Raw genomic sequence first — 13,050 nt, 5'->3', positions numbered from 1 at the left:
GACACTGGGTAATGGTGTCCTGCAGGATGAAGAGTTTTCCTGCGGCTGTCTGTGATAAGGGTCCTGCTGTTACAACGAGCAGCCTAAAGGCGAAGACCACATTTGCTTTTCATTCTCCACCTGCAGCATCTCGCCAGGGCTCCTCCCTGAGCGCTCATCAGCTGCCTTGGACAGCCATAGGCATTGGTTCTGACAGAATGACGCTCCTTGTCAGAGTTCACGAAGGACCGTCCTAACATGCCTTCCTGAGAAGACAGACCTGGGTGCCCAGGTCACTTCAAATGACCTGAGAGAAGGTGCGCAGGGGCACCAGAACAGCACAGGGTCATTTCCGGCCACTGACTGACTTCTGCAGGGCATCCCTCCTTCCTCCCACTTTCACTTCCTCCTTCCTGGAGAGACGGTCCTGGCTGCACTGCCCTCTGGGTTCCCTGGGAGAGGCCCCCAGGCCAGCACCAGGGAGGAATTGAGACCAGCGTCCTACACTCTGCCACTGCGCAGGGGATGGGAGCTGGGGGCACGTGAGGAGCAGAGCACACTGCATGATCCTGGGGGCGGCAGCCTGGAGTTATACACAGAGGGCACAGGCTAGGAGACAGTTCCCAAGGGCGCTGGGTTTCATCCTCTGGCCTATACTCATATTGACTTCTTCCACCACCCAGTCCCAGCCCCCTGTCAGGCCAGCTAAGCTATGTAGCTGTCAGATGCAGGCAGAGAGCAGTCATGCTAATGAGCTACCAGTCCTCAGAGACAGATGCGAAGTGGTACCTTCTAGAACATGAGTGAGAATTTAGAATGAAGCCCTGGTTGATAAAGTTAACAAAGCTGGTCTCAGGCAAGCCAGCTGCACTGTGTGTCTGATGCAGGGGTGGGGCGGGGGGGAGCAGAAAAGCGGGGGGGATGTCTCCTCACCAAATTGCAGAGAGGCCCAGTACACCATTTCTCCTTGGGCCTGCTTGCCCAAGAACCATGAGGTGCAAGGTGGGAGCCAAACTCGCAGCCATCTGCCTCAGCAGACTGCCCCATCTCTCCACCCCACCTCCCTGGGCTGGGCCAAGCAGGCTCCAGGAGGCTCAGAGAATGGAGCTGGGGGTGCGGGGCGGGGCGGGGGGGGGGGGCGCGGTGCGGGGGAGCTGATGAGTGCCCAGGCGCTTTTTTCTCTGCCAGCGGCCCAGGTGGGCTCCTCGGCCTCAGTCAGCTGTAAACACAGCACTGGGGACATCAGCACAGCTCTCACCTGTGTGCAGTGCTGATGTATACAGCACTCCTTGGGGCAGATGGGGAAGGGATGACAAATGGGGAAACAGAGACCCAGGGACGTCACAAGGTCACGGAACTACTTGGGTAAGCGACCCAGATTCCCGGGTAATGCTCCTTGCCCTGTCTGCCTCAAGGTTCCAATAATGAGGCCACAGCTATACCTGAGACACAGGAGCCCACAGAAACCTGGGGCTAGGGTTTTCCATTCACTTTGACCCCTGGGGCCCAGGCTCCATCTGCCCATGTCCAGGGTCAGGGGAGAACCTGACAGTGGGGGGGCTCCAAGCCTGGACATGGGGCCTAGTCCTGGAATCTGGGCAGGACCATCCTCCCTGTCAGGCCTAGGTGTCCCATCTATAAAATGGGCGTCTGCGCCATGGTGCTGTACCTGGAGTGTGGGAGTGTACCAGAGGGCAGGAGCTCACCGTGTGTTGAGCAGCTCAATCTCGGTGCTCTTCTCTCTTTCCAGCTTGTTGTAGGCCTCGCGGTGGCGCCGTGCCTCCTCCTCCAGGGCCTGCTCGGCCATGGTCTCCTGGTCCTTCACCATCTCCTCCAGCTCGTGTACCCTGAGGATAGCAGCACTGACTCAGGTCCAGGGCAAGTCTGGGTGGCCTGAGTCTTCTCACTCCAACCCACGCTGTGGCCATGGGGAGCCCCAGACCCTGAGACCCTGAGTCCTAACACCTCTACTGTGGGGTGAGGATGTGTTTGCAAGGGCTGTGGGCTGGCAGCTTTGCCAACAAGTGAATTTGGGACACTGAGACATCTAAGGAGAAAGGTGTCAGCCATGCCTGCTACGGAGAGGCAGAGATGGCAGTGCCATCCAGAGGGGAGAGGGGCTGCAGCCGAGAAGGTGGGACTCTCGGTGGCAGGGCAGGGAGGGACAGCAGGCCTCGCCACGGCCTGGGTGAAACTGGCCTCAGGTCTCACCTCTTCTTTTTTCCCTACCCCCTTTCTTTTTTGCTGTTCTTTGCTGGCCAATACCTCTCTGATCAATTATTCAGCTTACTGGACGCCTTGACTCCAAAACTGGGCAGGTCCTGGCTAGCAGTCCCGACATGCCAGGCCCTGTTACACATGATTAAACTGGCAGCCTACATGGTACATCTGCCTGAGGACAATGGCAACAGTGCCCCCAAGAGGCTAACCTTGGGTGTAAAAAAGGGTCCACCTTTGGGTCCGACAAGGTGGAGCAATAGGCCCTGAGCTGGGGTAAGCTTACCAAATTTCATGCCACCTGGTGAGGGCAGTTAAGCTTTCCATCCATTGCCTCACCAGCCGTCGGCATCAGGGAACGAACGCTATGTTCACTGGGCCTTTCTCCATTGGGAGGAGGGGCAGAGTGATGCCTGGCCCCTTCCCCCCATCCTCTCTCTGCAGAGCTCGTCCCCACAGTAAGGGAGGTCAGGCTCTTGTCACATGTGACAGTGAGATACAAGAGAGTCATTTCCAACTCCTGCCTCAGGCCAGCCATGGGGCTGCAGCCCTAGCGTCAAGGTCAAGCTCCGACCTGTCTTCCTGTCTCCCAAAGACCTGTCCTCCTGGTCCCTGCATGGGCAGGGCCACATGACCAGGGACAGATGGGTCACAAACCCTCTGAATTGGAAAGGACATGCAAGTTACCTCCTCCAGGGGTCTTAGCTACAGGGCCAGCCCTCCTGTTCCCCAGGCACAGCCGAAGGCCCCAAAGCCAGAGCCCAGCCCTGACCTGTGCACCAGCTGGGTGTTCTCCTGCTTCAGCTTGCTCTTCAGGTCCCCGTTGGTCAGGCTGTCATTCTCCAGCTCCGTCACCTTCTTTTCCAGGAAGCTCACCTGCAGCAGGGGGTAGAGGGTGATGTGGAGACCTCTGAGTGCCCAGGACTGAGAACCTGGAACTGTGGGACTGACAACCAGGACCTCTGAATGAGAATGAAGGGAATGAACAGCCATGTCTGGTGGCGGTGGGGTGGGCGTGCATGTGCCCACCTCATCAGGGCCACCTACCCCCACTGCTGATTAAGTACAAGGGCCTCCCAAGCCCCCAGACAGCAGCCCGGGGCATTCCCCACTGCCCCCAGGCAGCATCATACATGAAGTCCCTCCTGCACCCAGCAGGCCCCACCTTCTCTGTGATGTCGTTGTCACTGGAGTCAATGCTGTCCCGGAACAGGTCCTCGGTGCTGCCGTTACTGCTGCTGAAGTTACTGTTGTGCATGAGCTGCCTGCGGGGTGGGGGAAGAAGGGGCTACCTGGCTGCAGAGGCTCCACAGAGGCTAAGGGTCCAGATCAGGCTACGCACTGGCTGAGTGTACAGTACCCCAGAGGCGGCCAGGAACCCCTCTAAGGAGGCCACCCTCACCCAGCCAGGGAAGGGGAGAGTTGCCTAACCTCTGAACCCGACAGATCATCCAGCTCAGGGGATGGCAAAGGGGCAGCTATGCTCCTTCCTGAGTCCCTGGGAGACATGGCCAATCAATCACAGCACTCTTCCTGCTGCCTCAGAACCTTTTTCAAACTGGTGTTCCGGCTGGTTCCCACCAGGTGATTAGAGCTGGCACGTGAGCCTCTGCCCCCGTCCTCCAGCATGAAAACTGCTCAGTGAGAGCAGCCTGGACCCACAGACCTGATAGAGGGCCTGGCCTCCTTGAGGCAGCCCAGCAAGACTCAATCCCCTCTACCATGCCGGTTCCCGCCACTCCTCTGGGGACTCTGGGGAAGGGAGAAGTGGAGGGAGATCCACCCAGACCATGCAGGGCATAGTTTAGTGCATGGGACTGGAAACAGGCAGATAGTTTGCTAAGGTGATCCTTGTCTGAGAGAAAATCCAGCTGCCTCACCCCCCAATGGCACCCACTTCCCTACTCCCTGACAGGCAGCAACCAAAGGTGTTGGCCAAGAAGCCATCCCACCTCCAGCTCCTGGGCCTGGGCACTTAATGACATCTCCCCAGGCCATGGATGTGGTCCCATGGCCAGTCTGCAGGATGTGACCCACAAAGTGCCTGGCTCCAGGGGAGCACAGTCGCACTCAGATCTCTGCCAGCGGGAGACCCAGTGTCTCTGTTAGCACAGCTGCCAGCTCCCGAACGGAGGGAAGAGGACCAACAGCCTGGGGGTGGCCGTGTCTCTTAGGGCAGCCCTGGGGAGCCTGCCTGAGGTTGAGGCAGCTGAGGGTTTGGAGCCGACAACTGCTGCCGGAAGAGGCAAGAGACTGGGGGCAGGGGGAGCTCGTCCCCCTTTTTCAGAAATGGATGCTCCCCTGGCTGTTGGGCTATGCTGCCTGGGATGGCCTTATGCTCCTCTGTTCATCAGCCACACGCAGGGCACCAGCTGGCTCTGGGCTGCTGGCTTGGAGCCAGGCCACTCCGGCAGAGGAGCACAGTTAAGGGGACAGCTCTCAACACTTCCTCCCCCGAGGGAGCCTTACCGTCCGAAGGCTGTGCTAGAGATCTTTCGGTTGGGGCTAGACAGAGAGAAAGAAAGATAGAGTCATTGAACAGAAGTTCTACCCACCCCACTCCCTTACTCTGCCCTGGCTGCAGGATACCAAATGCAGGCCGGGCCTTTCCTTCCTGCTAATGGGAATTCACTAATGAGTCTGGCTCTGAGAAGGAACACCTGATTTTCCTTGCCAGCCAGTTCAAGCCAGGTTCTTCAACCCTGAGGATCAAGCTCGTTCTGAGTGCACGCTCACCTGCCAAGACAGAGTGGGGCTGCCTTGCCTGCCGCTTCTCCCTTCGGGGCCACATTGGCCTCCTGCCCCAATGCTGGGCCCTGGAGCCTCACCTGTTGGCCTTTAGGTTTTTCAGCCGGGCTTCCAAATCATTCAGCAGGTTTATTTTCTTGCAGCACTGTGAGCAATAAACGTCCAGCAATTCGCTGTTGTACACGTGACGCATTTTCCTAGGTGTCTGCCCCGCACTTATTCATGAGAGAGAAAGAAGTCACCTTCTTAGTTGCTGTCCCATCTGGTGTAATGCCCCACCCTGCTGAGCATACTTTTAACCTTTACACCTTTACCTGATGCCCCAATACCGCTGAGCCTTGTCTGTGTGTGTGAGAGGGAGCAGAAATACAGCCACAAATCGACCCTTCTCCAATACTCCCTAAGAAGCCGGTGAGTTGTGCCCATCTAACAGATAAGGTGACTGAGAGCTAATGTCAGCATAAGTCAGTGTGACTCAGAAGGGTGGGAAGGTATCACAGTAGGTGACCTGGAAAGACCCTTCAACACTGAGGTTTTAGGAAGCAAGTCAACCAAGGCCTCTCAGTCTACAGCCTCCCAGGTTGGTTAATTCTGTTTCTCTCTCAAGATGGAAGAAGGGAGAAGGAGCTCCAGGTCCCCAGTGAGGATGGAAATGCAGCAAACCCAAACCCTCGGAGCAGAACCCCATGGTAGCTCAGCGGGAAGCATGGTCTGCTCAGGACTCTGCCCCCTGGCAAACCCGGGATGAGGCTGGATTGGTTCTGCCACTTTTTCTGAACCCCAAACTCCACCCCAGACCCAGGGGCCACCTGGAAGACACTGAAGACCCCAGGTCCGAGTAGACATTGGTCCTGGTCTCGTCGTCGGGGCAGGGGCTGCTGGGGGCACAGTCCACGTCATCTCCCTCCCCGTAGTCTTCAAACTGCTCCTCGTTGCTGATAAGCGAGGTGGTGGAGTGTGTGGAGAGGTCCGACGTCGTCATGGACGGAGTATGGCCCAGGGACCTGAGGGTCAGAAGGCAGCCCAGGTTAAAAGAGCCGGCTGTCAATAGGGCCCCATTCACAGCTTGTGGCAGGAAGACTGGACCTTCCAGAAGGTCAGTCAAGGTTATGGATTAGGAGCCCGATTAACTGTGTACCTTGTAACATTTTTAGGACTCTATCTTAAGGGACAATCTTACCACAGCAACTGTTTCTGCGTAAGAGATATTCAAAGGAACGCTATCTAGAGTTGCAAGACATTGGTAACCACCTAAAGGTTTAGCTACAGGGTCAAATTAAAGTTACTGAATTATAAATTACCATTATTAAGTTAACCAGTAACCAGTTGCTGCTGAGTTGACTCCAACTCAACACAACCGCAGGTGTGCTGGAGTAGAACTGTGCTCCATGGGATTTCCAATGGCTGACTTTTCAGAAGTAGATTACCAGCCCTTTCTTCTGAGGTGCCTCTTGGTGGACTTGAACTTCCAACCTTTTGGTTAGCAACTGAGTGCATTAACTATTTGTACCACCCAGGGACCCCATTATTAAGTTACAGAATATCAAAAGTTGTTGAAAGGTTTGTACGGAATATTGGCAATAATGTATTTTTATGCAAATAACGTGCGCCTTCTGTGTTTGTTTGCCAGCCATGCCCTCTCCCCCACCACGAGGCACTGTCACAAGTGCTGCCATGCCAATCCTCATCCACATATTGCTATAAAAAAATTAGCATCAAGCACTTATGAAAATACCTAACCGGGGGTACAGGGGAGGACGCAGCCTGCAAACAAAGAAAAAAACAACAACAACAACCAAATGCATTGCTGTCAAGTTGATTCCCACCTCTAGCGACCCTACAGGACACAGCAGAACTGCCCCATAAAGTTTCCAAGGAGTGCCTAGTGGATTCAAACTGCCGACCTTTTGGTTAGCAGCTGTAGCACTTAACCACCATGCCACCAGGGTTTCCTCAAACAAAGCCACATGTTATTTGTGTAAAAATACAGTGATATAAGTAAAAAGCTGAATATAAAATTTTAGATGCAGTCAGATTGAGTATGTAAAAGGTCATCATAGAAAAAGTAGGAAATAAAAATATTAAAATGGTAACAGGGTTTGTGTTTGGGTGGTGGGACTCTGAGTACAGTGAGTTATTCCTCTCCCTTTCTTCTCACTGTTACATTTTCCAAGTTTCCTTTAACAGGCGTGTACTCCTACAATGAAATCAAGTTTATATTAAGGAGCCATGTTAGGCGAGAAGCTTCTCCCACTTTATACAGAGGGTTTGTGGCCCAAAGCAGCCTAATCCTAATGTACACAAGTCAGAGACTCCTAGAGTGTAGGGTCCCTTGTGGGTGATCCATAGTGTCCCCCTATAGTAGTATCAGGGGCCTGGTTGCGCCCTGTCTACAACCTAAGAACAAAGAGAAGTACAACCCATCACCTGCCAAAATAGATTTTCCCTTTGGTCATTATACTGTAATTTCTGTGTATCATGAGTCATAAATTAGGGTTTTCCCGAACTCACTGAGCCTCCACACTAAAAATAAAAATAGGAAAGGTGAAATAGTGAAAGAAGTGTGTAAATGGTTAAGATGGTGATTCTCAAACTGTGCCCGAGGAAGCCCAGTGTCTGTCCAAGGACCACAGTGGTAACAGTTGCTCAAGTCTCCCCAGCACCCCAACCATATCTTATTCATTTGGTTCCTCAGCATTTTAGGTTGAATTAATCATACTCCTCAATTCTTTCTCCTACAAATTTTACTAAAGCACTCTTGGTACCCACTACTGGCCTGACTTCCGGTGACTGGTCCCAGAGAAAGAGAACTTCCCCACTGGGAAAGACCAAGTGACAAATGCTTAGCCAAAAGGACAACAGGTCTGCTGTCCATGACAGTTCATCCTTGGGTTGGTTAGTCACAGAAATGGCTGATGAACCTTCTCAGTCGATAAAGAACTCCAAAATGCCCCGCTGAGAACATCATGACCCCCAGCCACTAGAGTCTGAGAAGCCCTGCACTGAAAAACATGTACTAGGTTGAGCCATATGAAATTGAATTTTTATGTCTGTAAAAATTATTTAAAATTGGCAATTTCATATGGTTCAACCAACAGTGAAATCTCTTCTCCTTCTCCAAATCTCTGTGGGTTGTAGGTAACTATCACTTTCCACTGATGGGTGAGTCACCACTCCTACCGCCATGGTGTCCTCAGCCATGATGGCTGCTGCCTCTATCACCCCATAAGCACAGTATCCCTCCAGAGATTTAGTGGGGGCTGCTATGGAATGGACTCCCTTCTGCTGACACTCAACTACAAGACGACATGAGCCCACTGAACGATGTCACTAAAAATATTTTTAAATAGTATTTCCTATTTGGAGAGTACTTGATCAATATAGAAAATATGGAATATATAGCAGAGTAATGTGAGGTAATTAAAATTACTGATAGCCCCACCATCCAGAAATAACTGCTTACATTTTCTGGAATAATTCCTTCTATGAGGCATTTCCCAGTATATAAAGCTAAACCTAAACCCGCTGCTGTCGAGTCAGTTCCAACTCACAGTGACCCTGAAGGACAGAGTAGAACTGCCTCATAGGGTTTCCAAGGAGCAGCTAGTGGATTCAAACCGCTGATCTTTTGGTTAGCAGCTGAGCTCTTCACCACTGCATCACCAGGGCTCCTCCCAGTATACAGGTATGTTTTTAATGAAACTAATACTATAACTCTTCGACATCTTTGTAATCTGTCTTTTTTGCTTTCTTTAACCTAATTGAGATCATTTATCCCATGTCATTAAATAATCAATTAAAACTTGACTTTGCACAGCTGCCTAAAATTTCAGAACTATCCCTATTAAGCATTTAGGTGGCTTGGAATGTTCTGCTATTTAAAACATCCATGAAACTAACGCCCACAGTGCAAACCTCGAGCAGGTCTCACATTTACTTCCTGGAGATGCATTCTGAGGGCTGCATTTCTGGGCCCAGAGGCCACCCTGCTGGGCTTTGGAGCCTTTTAACTCACTTGTCCTCTGGCAGAAACAGGCCTCCGAGCCCCCCGTCCTTCTCCTCAGCTGGACTTCCAACCGACCCCTCCAGGCTCTGGGTGCTCTCCATGGGGCTGTCCATGTCCGACTCCTGCGGGCCCTCCGGTGGGGCCAGCGTCATAGCCTCCTCCTCATCCTCAGGAAAGAAGCCAGGCTCCCCGGAGATGAGCTCGCCATCAGCAAAGGGGGGGCCTGGGACCTCACTGCCCTGGGAAGCACAGAGGGGGACAGCATGAGCAAGGCCAGCTCCCTGGGGCTCAGTGTTCTTCATCATACACAAGGGTGTCAGCAGGGGCTGGGTGGAAGGAGGCCCAGACCTGGAGACCAAGTGTCAGAATGCCTGGCAATGTGTCTCAGGGGGCCTTTCATATGGGGCAACACATGAGACTCCAGTGAGAGTTGAAAGACCTAGGGATGGCCATCTTTGGGGGCAGCCAGGCCAGCCACATCATTGGGGCGCGCAGTCAGGACGTCCGTACCTCCATCACAAAAACTGCACAAGAAGCCAAATGACTCCAAGAAAGTTTCTTAGTGATCTGAGAGTTAAGGACACAGCCACGTTGAATGGCTTTTAAGAATAATGACCCTGACCTAGTAGAGTCTCATGCAGCATGATATAGGGAATTCTCTACCTTCCTTGACTCCGAGCACATCAGGTAACCCATCCGAACTTTGGTTTTCTCCTTTGTAAATCGGGAGTAGTGATGGAATTTTACAGGAGCATTGTGTCCATTAAATCAGACATTTCATGTAAATATCCGGCACACAGTGGGACCTCAATAAAGAAATCATGACCACAAGACGCTGATGCCAGCCTGGGAGGGTACAGTCTGCCTTGGGCACTGATTCAACCATCCCGAGGAGCAAGAACACCAGGTCTTTAACTTCTGAACTTGGAGCTAGACTTGGCCTTGCTGGGTCTCCAGTGCCTAGCACACTGCCTGGTACAACGTTAGTGCCTAATACACACTTACCGGAACGTTTTGCTAAAATCATCTTATGGCAAAAGAGCTCTAGCTTTATTTTAGTCTGAAGGGCAGATCTTTGCAAACCATCTCTGGGGCCAATTTGCTTCTATGGATGGGGTACCTCCCAGATGGCACTAATTCTATCTGCTTCCCCCCACAAGATGTCAACCTATTCCCAAGGTTCCTTGGTGTGCTCCCCGGGTAGGGCTCGCAGGGCCTCCATCAAAGGTGCTTCCCTGTTACCCTTAAGACATTGAGAAGGATAACAGGAACAAAGGCTCAGCAAAAAAGGATTAGGGATATCCCAGGAAGCTGGTAATCAAATGGGTGTAGGTAGCAGGCTTTGATGTGCTTACCCGATGTGTGTGACAGCCCTTCTGGGGATCTACCCCACCGAGACATCCCTGGGCTAAGAATAGATGGTGACTGATGAGCTTGGCTCTGCCTGTGCCAAGATATCAGCTTAGCAGCTGATGGACCAGTAAAATTGGCATCAGCCAGCCAGACACCTCTGAGTGTGGAGGGACTGAAGGCCAAGGGGCTGTGTAATTAAGATCACCCATAGTGTTTACAGAGCCCTTTTCGACAAGATGTCACTAAACCAGTTCCTCATGGCTCTCAACCCTCAGATCTTGTGCCCTAACCAAGCTCTTCACTTGTAAGCCTGAAGTCACATCCTGATAGAAAAGGAAACCAACATTTATGGAGCAGATACCAAGTTCTGGAGACTGAGCTGAGACTTAACGAGATCTTATTTATGTTTCATGGCAACTCTTCAGGATTGCTACTGTTAGCCCTATTTTACTAATGGGGAAATCGAGGCTCAGAAAGCTGAAGCAGTTTCCAGAAGTCCTCCAGCCAGTAGGCAAGGACCTTGCCTGCCTTCAGTCGCCACATACTTGGTTCTGTCTCTATCACTGATGCCACATTTCATGGATTGTCAAAACTCACAGGGGCAACGAGGATGGTGGACTTTATAGGGACGTATTACGAAGTCCAGGCATTGCACCTACTGTAGCAATTTCCACATCCTGTCCACTTCCCACCCCCACAGGAAACTCTGTGTTAGTGCATGCGATACCAAGAGGAAACAAGGCTGGAGGGAGATACCCTCTGAGGAGAAACAGGGCCCAAGGAGGCAACACCACACATGGTCTACTCCTTCACCCGCACACCCTTCACCTTCCCAGCTACAAAGGGAGGGGAAAATTAACACCTGCTAGGAGTGCCAGCTTTGTGGCTTTCATGAGGACTCCACCATCTTGAAAGTGGGCATTTCTTTTGGTCTTTGTCACAGCCCTATGAGCTGGCTTTCCTGTCCTCCTTTTTGTAGTTGACATGACTTGCCTTGGACCATGTTGGAGTCAGTGGTGGGGGTGGGACTGAAATCTGGAGGACTGTGTGTCCCCGAAGCCCGCGCTCTGCGCAGCACCATGTAGCTGAGGTCCTGCAAAGGCTATGCCGACCTCACTTCCCAGAGAACAGGCACAATACCAAACACAGACTGGCACTCCTGCTCCTCAGGTGACTGGCTTGGCTTTTGGCCAATTCATGTTTGGCTAACTGGACACCAAGACACAGAAGCACGTTTCTGCTGGGCACTCTGCCCCGCCCCCCCCGAGACACCCAACTCACAGGGTACAGGTGGGAGCTTGCTGGTTGCCCCCACCCACCTTCTACTGTAGCACACCGTGCTCCTGGCAGCTGGCCCAAGCCCCTGAGCTGAGGTGGAGAAACTGGTCTCAAATGGCTTGTCTCAGTCACAGGGAGGGTGGTAGGAGGGGTCAGACATCCCCAAAGTACCCCCTCCACACACACACACACACCCACCCACACCCACACCCATATACACACACACACACACACACAACTCCTAAGCCCTTCCTCAGACAGATTTTTAGTGTCTTACTGAGTGGAGTCCACTTCTGCCTGGTTCCTCACATTTTACAAAGTGTCCTCTGTCTGTCTCTGTTACACGCACGTGCGCGCACACACACACCCCCCTCATCCCTCCCTCACAAAAGCCCTGTGAGAGCCCCATGGAATACAAGGCAAAGATTAATTAATGCGTCATTGCCTCTGTCTGACACACTGCGAAGATGAGGCTCAGAGCAGGAGAGTAGATGCTCCAGGACTCCCTCCCTGGTGAGGGCCCTGTTCAGACCTGAAGCCAGGCTCCTGATGCCAAGTCCCAGCCCCTCGGCACCCACCAAACACACACAGACACACAGATACACTTTTAAAATGAGTTGCTCCCTATAGTAATGCCTTTTCATTCAACCCACGATTACTTGCCTGAGGCAAGTAGAAACTTCAAAACCACCTCTATATTTCCCTAAATTCAAGTAGTATAAGGACAGCTATAAGAAAAGTAACCATACATATCAGTTTGCCCAGGACAGTACAGGTTTGTGCCTGTCCCAGGGACCCATCTGGTTTGGCATTTGTCCTAGACAAAGTGGCCGTGGTCACCCTAGCTATTCCCAAGGGCCTACTCCCCGGCCCCACCTCTCACTCCCTGGGCCCCTCTGGGGAAGGGCCTGTATAGCACTAGCTCCATTCCCACTGGGGTCAGGAGTGGGGGTACTGCTGCTGGTGGGCACCCTGCTCCATTCCCAAACACCCCGGGGAAGGAGACAGGGCAGGGGCAGCCCCTTGGAGGAGCTGGATGGTGACCTCTCATCTGCTCTTTGAGCTGGCCAGCTCCCACTCACTGCCTGGGAGAACTTCCAGCCACACTAAAAACCCATCTGACTCAACTTTCTCTTTTTTGTTTTTTGAATAAAGGTGCAGAGAGAAAGGCAGAACATGTTGATAATAAAAATACTGACCTCACAGAGTTTATTCCTAAGAGGCCCCCAGACACGCTTGCTCCTGACAGCACGTGCCTTCCCAAGGCTGTGGGTTACCCTCTAGCCAGGTGCCTGGGCCAGTCTAGGCCCTGCATGAAGTGCCCATGTCTGTATGATTTCAAGAAGAGGCTGCCTTGCTCAGCGTGGGGGAGATCTTTGGGGAATGTGGAGGACCTAAAGATTGATCCACCTTGGTGGCGGGGAGGCAAACTCTACTGCTGCTTCAGATTCCAGCCAAGTTTTAGAGAA

At 52.5% G+C, this 13,050-nt stretch overlaps 1 protein-coding gene across 4 annotated transcripts in view; it reads right to left on the bottom strand.

Annotated features, from left to right (window-relative positions):
- Nucleotides 1-13,050, bottom strand: part of RAB11FIP4 (RAB11 family interacting protein 4) — a 119,368-nt gene that overhangs the window by 10,933 nt on the left and 95,385 nt on the right. For 3 of the 4 annotated variants that reach the window (XM_049859662.1, XM_049859666.1, XM_049859664.1), the window contains 7 exons: nucleotides 8,960-9,189; nucleotides 5,754-5,948; nucleotides 5,025-5,159; nucleotides 4,666-4,701; nucleotides 3,362-3,461; nucleotides 2,969-3,072; nucleotides 1,686-1,826 (listed from right to left, as the gene is read on the bottom strand). In XM_049859662.1, the coding sequence (XP_049715619.1) occupies nucleotides 1,686-1,826; nucleotides 2,969-3,072; nucleotides 3,362-3,461; nucleotides 4,666-4,701; nucleotides 5,025-5,159; nucleotides 5,754-5,948; nucleotides 8,960-9,189 (941 nt within the window). The remainder of the gene's footprint in view (nucleotides 1-1,685; nucleotides 1,827-2,968; nucleotides 3,073-3,361; nucleotides 3,462-4,665; nucleotides 4,702-5,024; nucleotides 5,160-5,753; nucleotides 5,949-8,959; nucleotides 9,190-13,050) is intronic. The other variant, XM_049859665.1, reaches the window with a different exon arrangement.

The sequence above is a fragment of the Elephas maximus genome, chromosome 19 (assembly GCF_024166365.1).
Source record: "Elephas maximus indicus isolate mEleMax1 chromosome 19, mEleMax1 primary haplotype, whole genome shotgun sequence".
Classification (NCBI taxonomy): domain Eukaryota; kingdom Metazoa; phylum Chordata; class Mammalia; order Proboscidea; family Elephantidae; genus Elephas; species Elephas maximus.
Note: the sequence above shows the minus strand (reverse complement) of the source record. Positions and strands in the feature narration are given on the sequence as shown.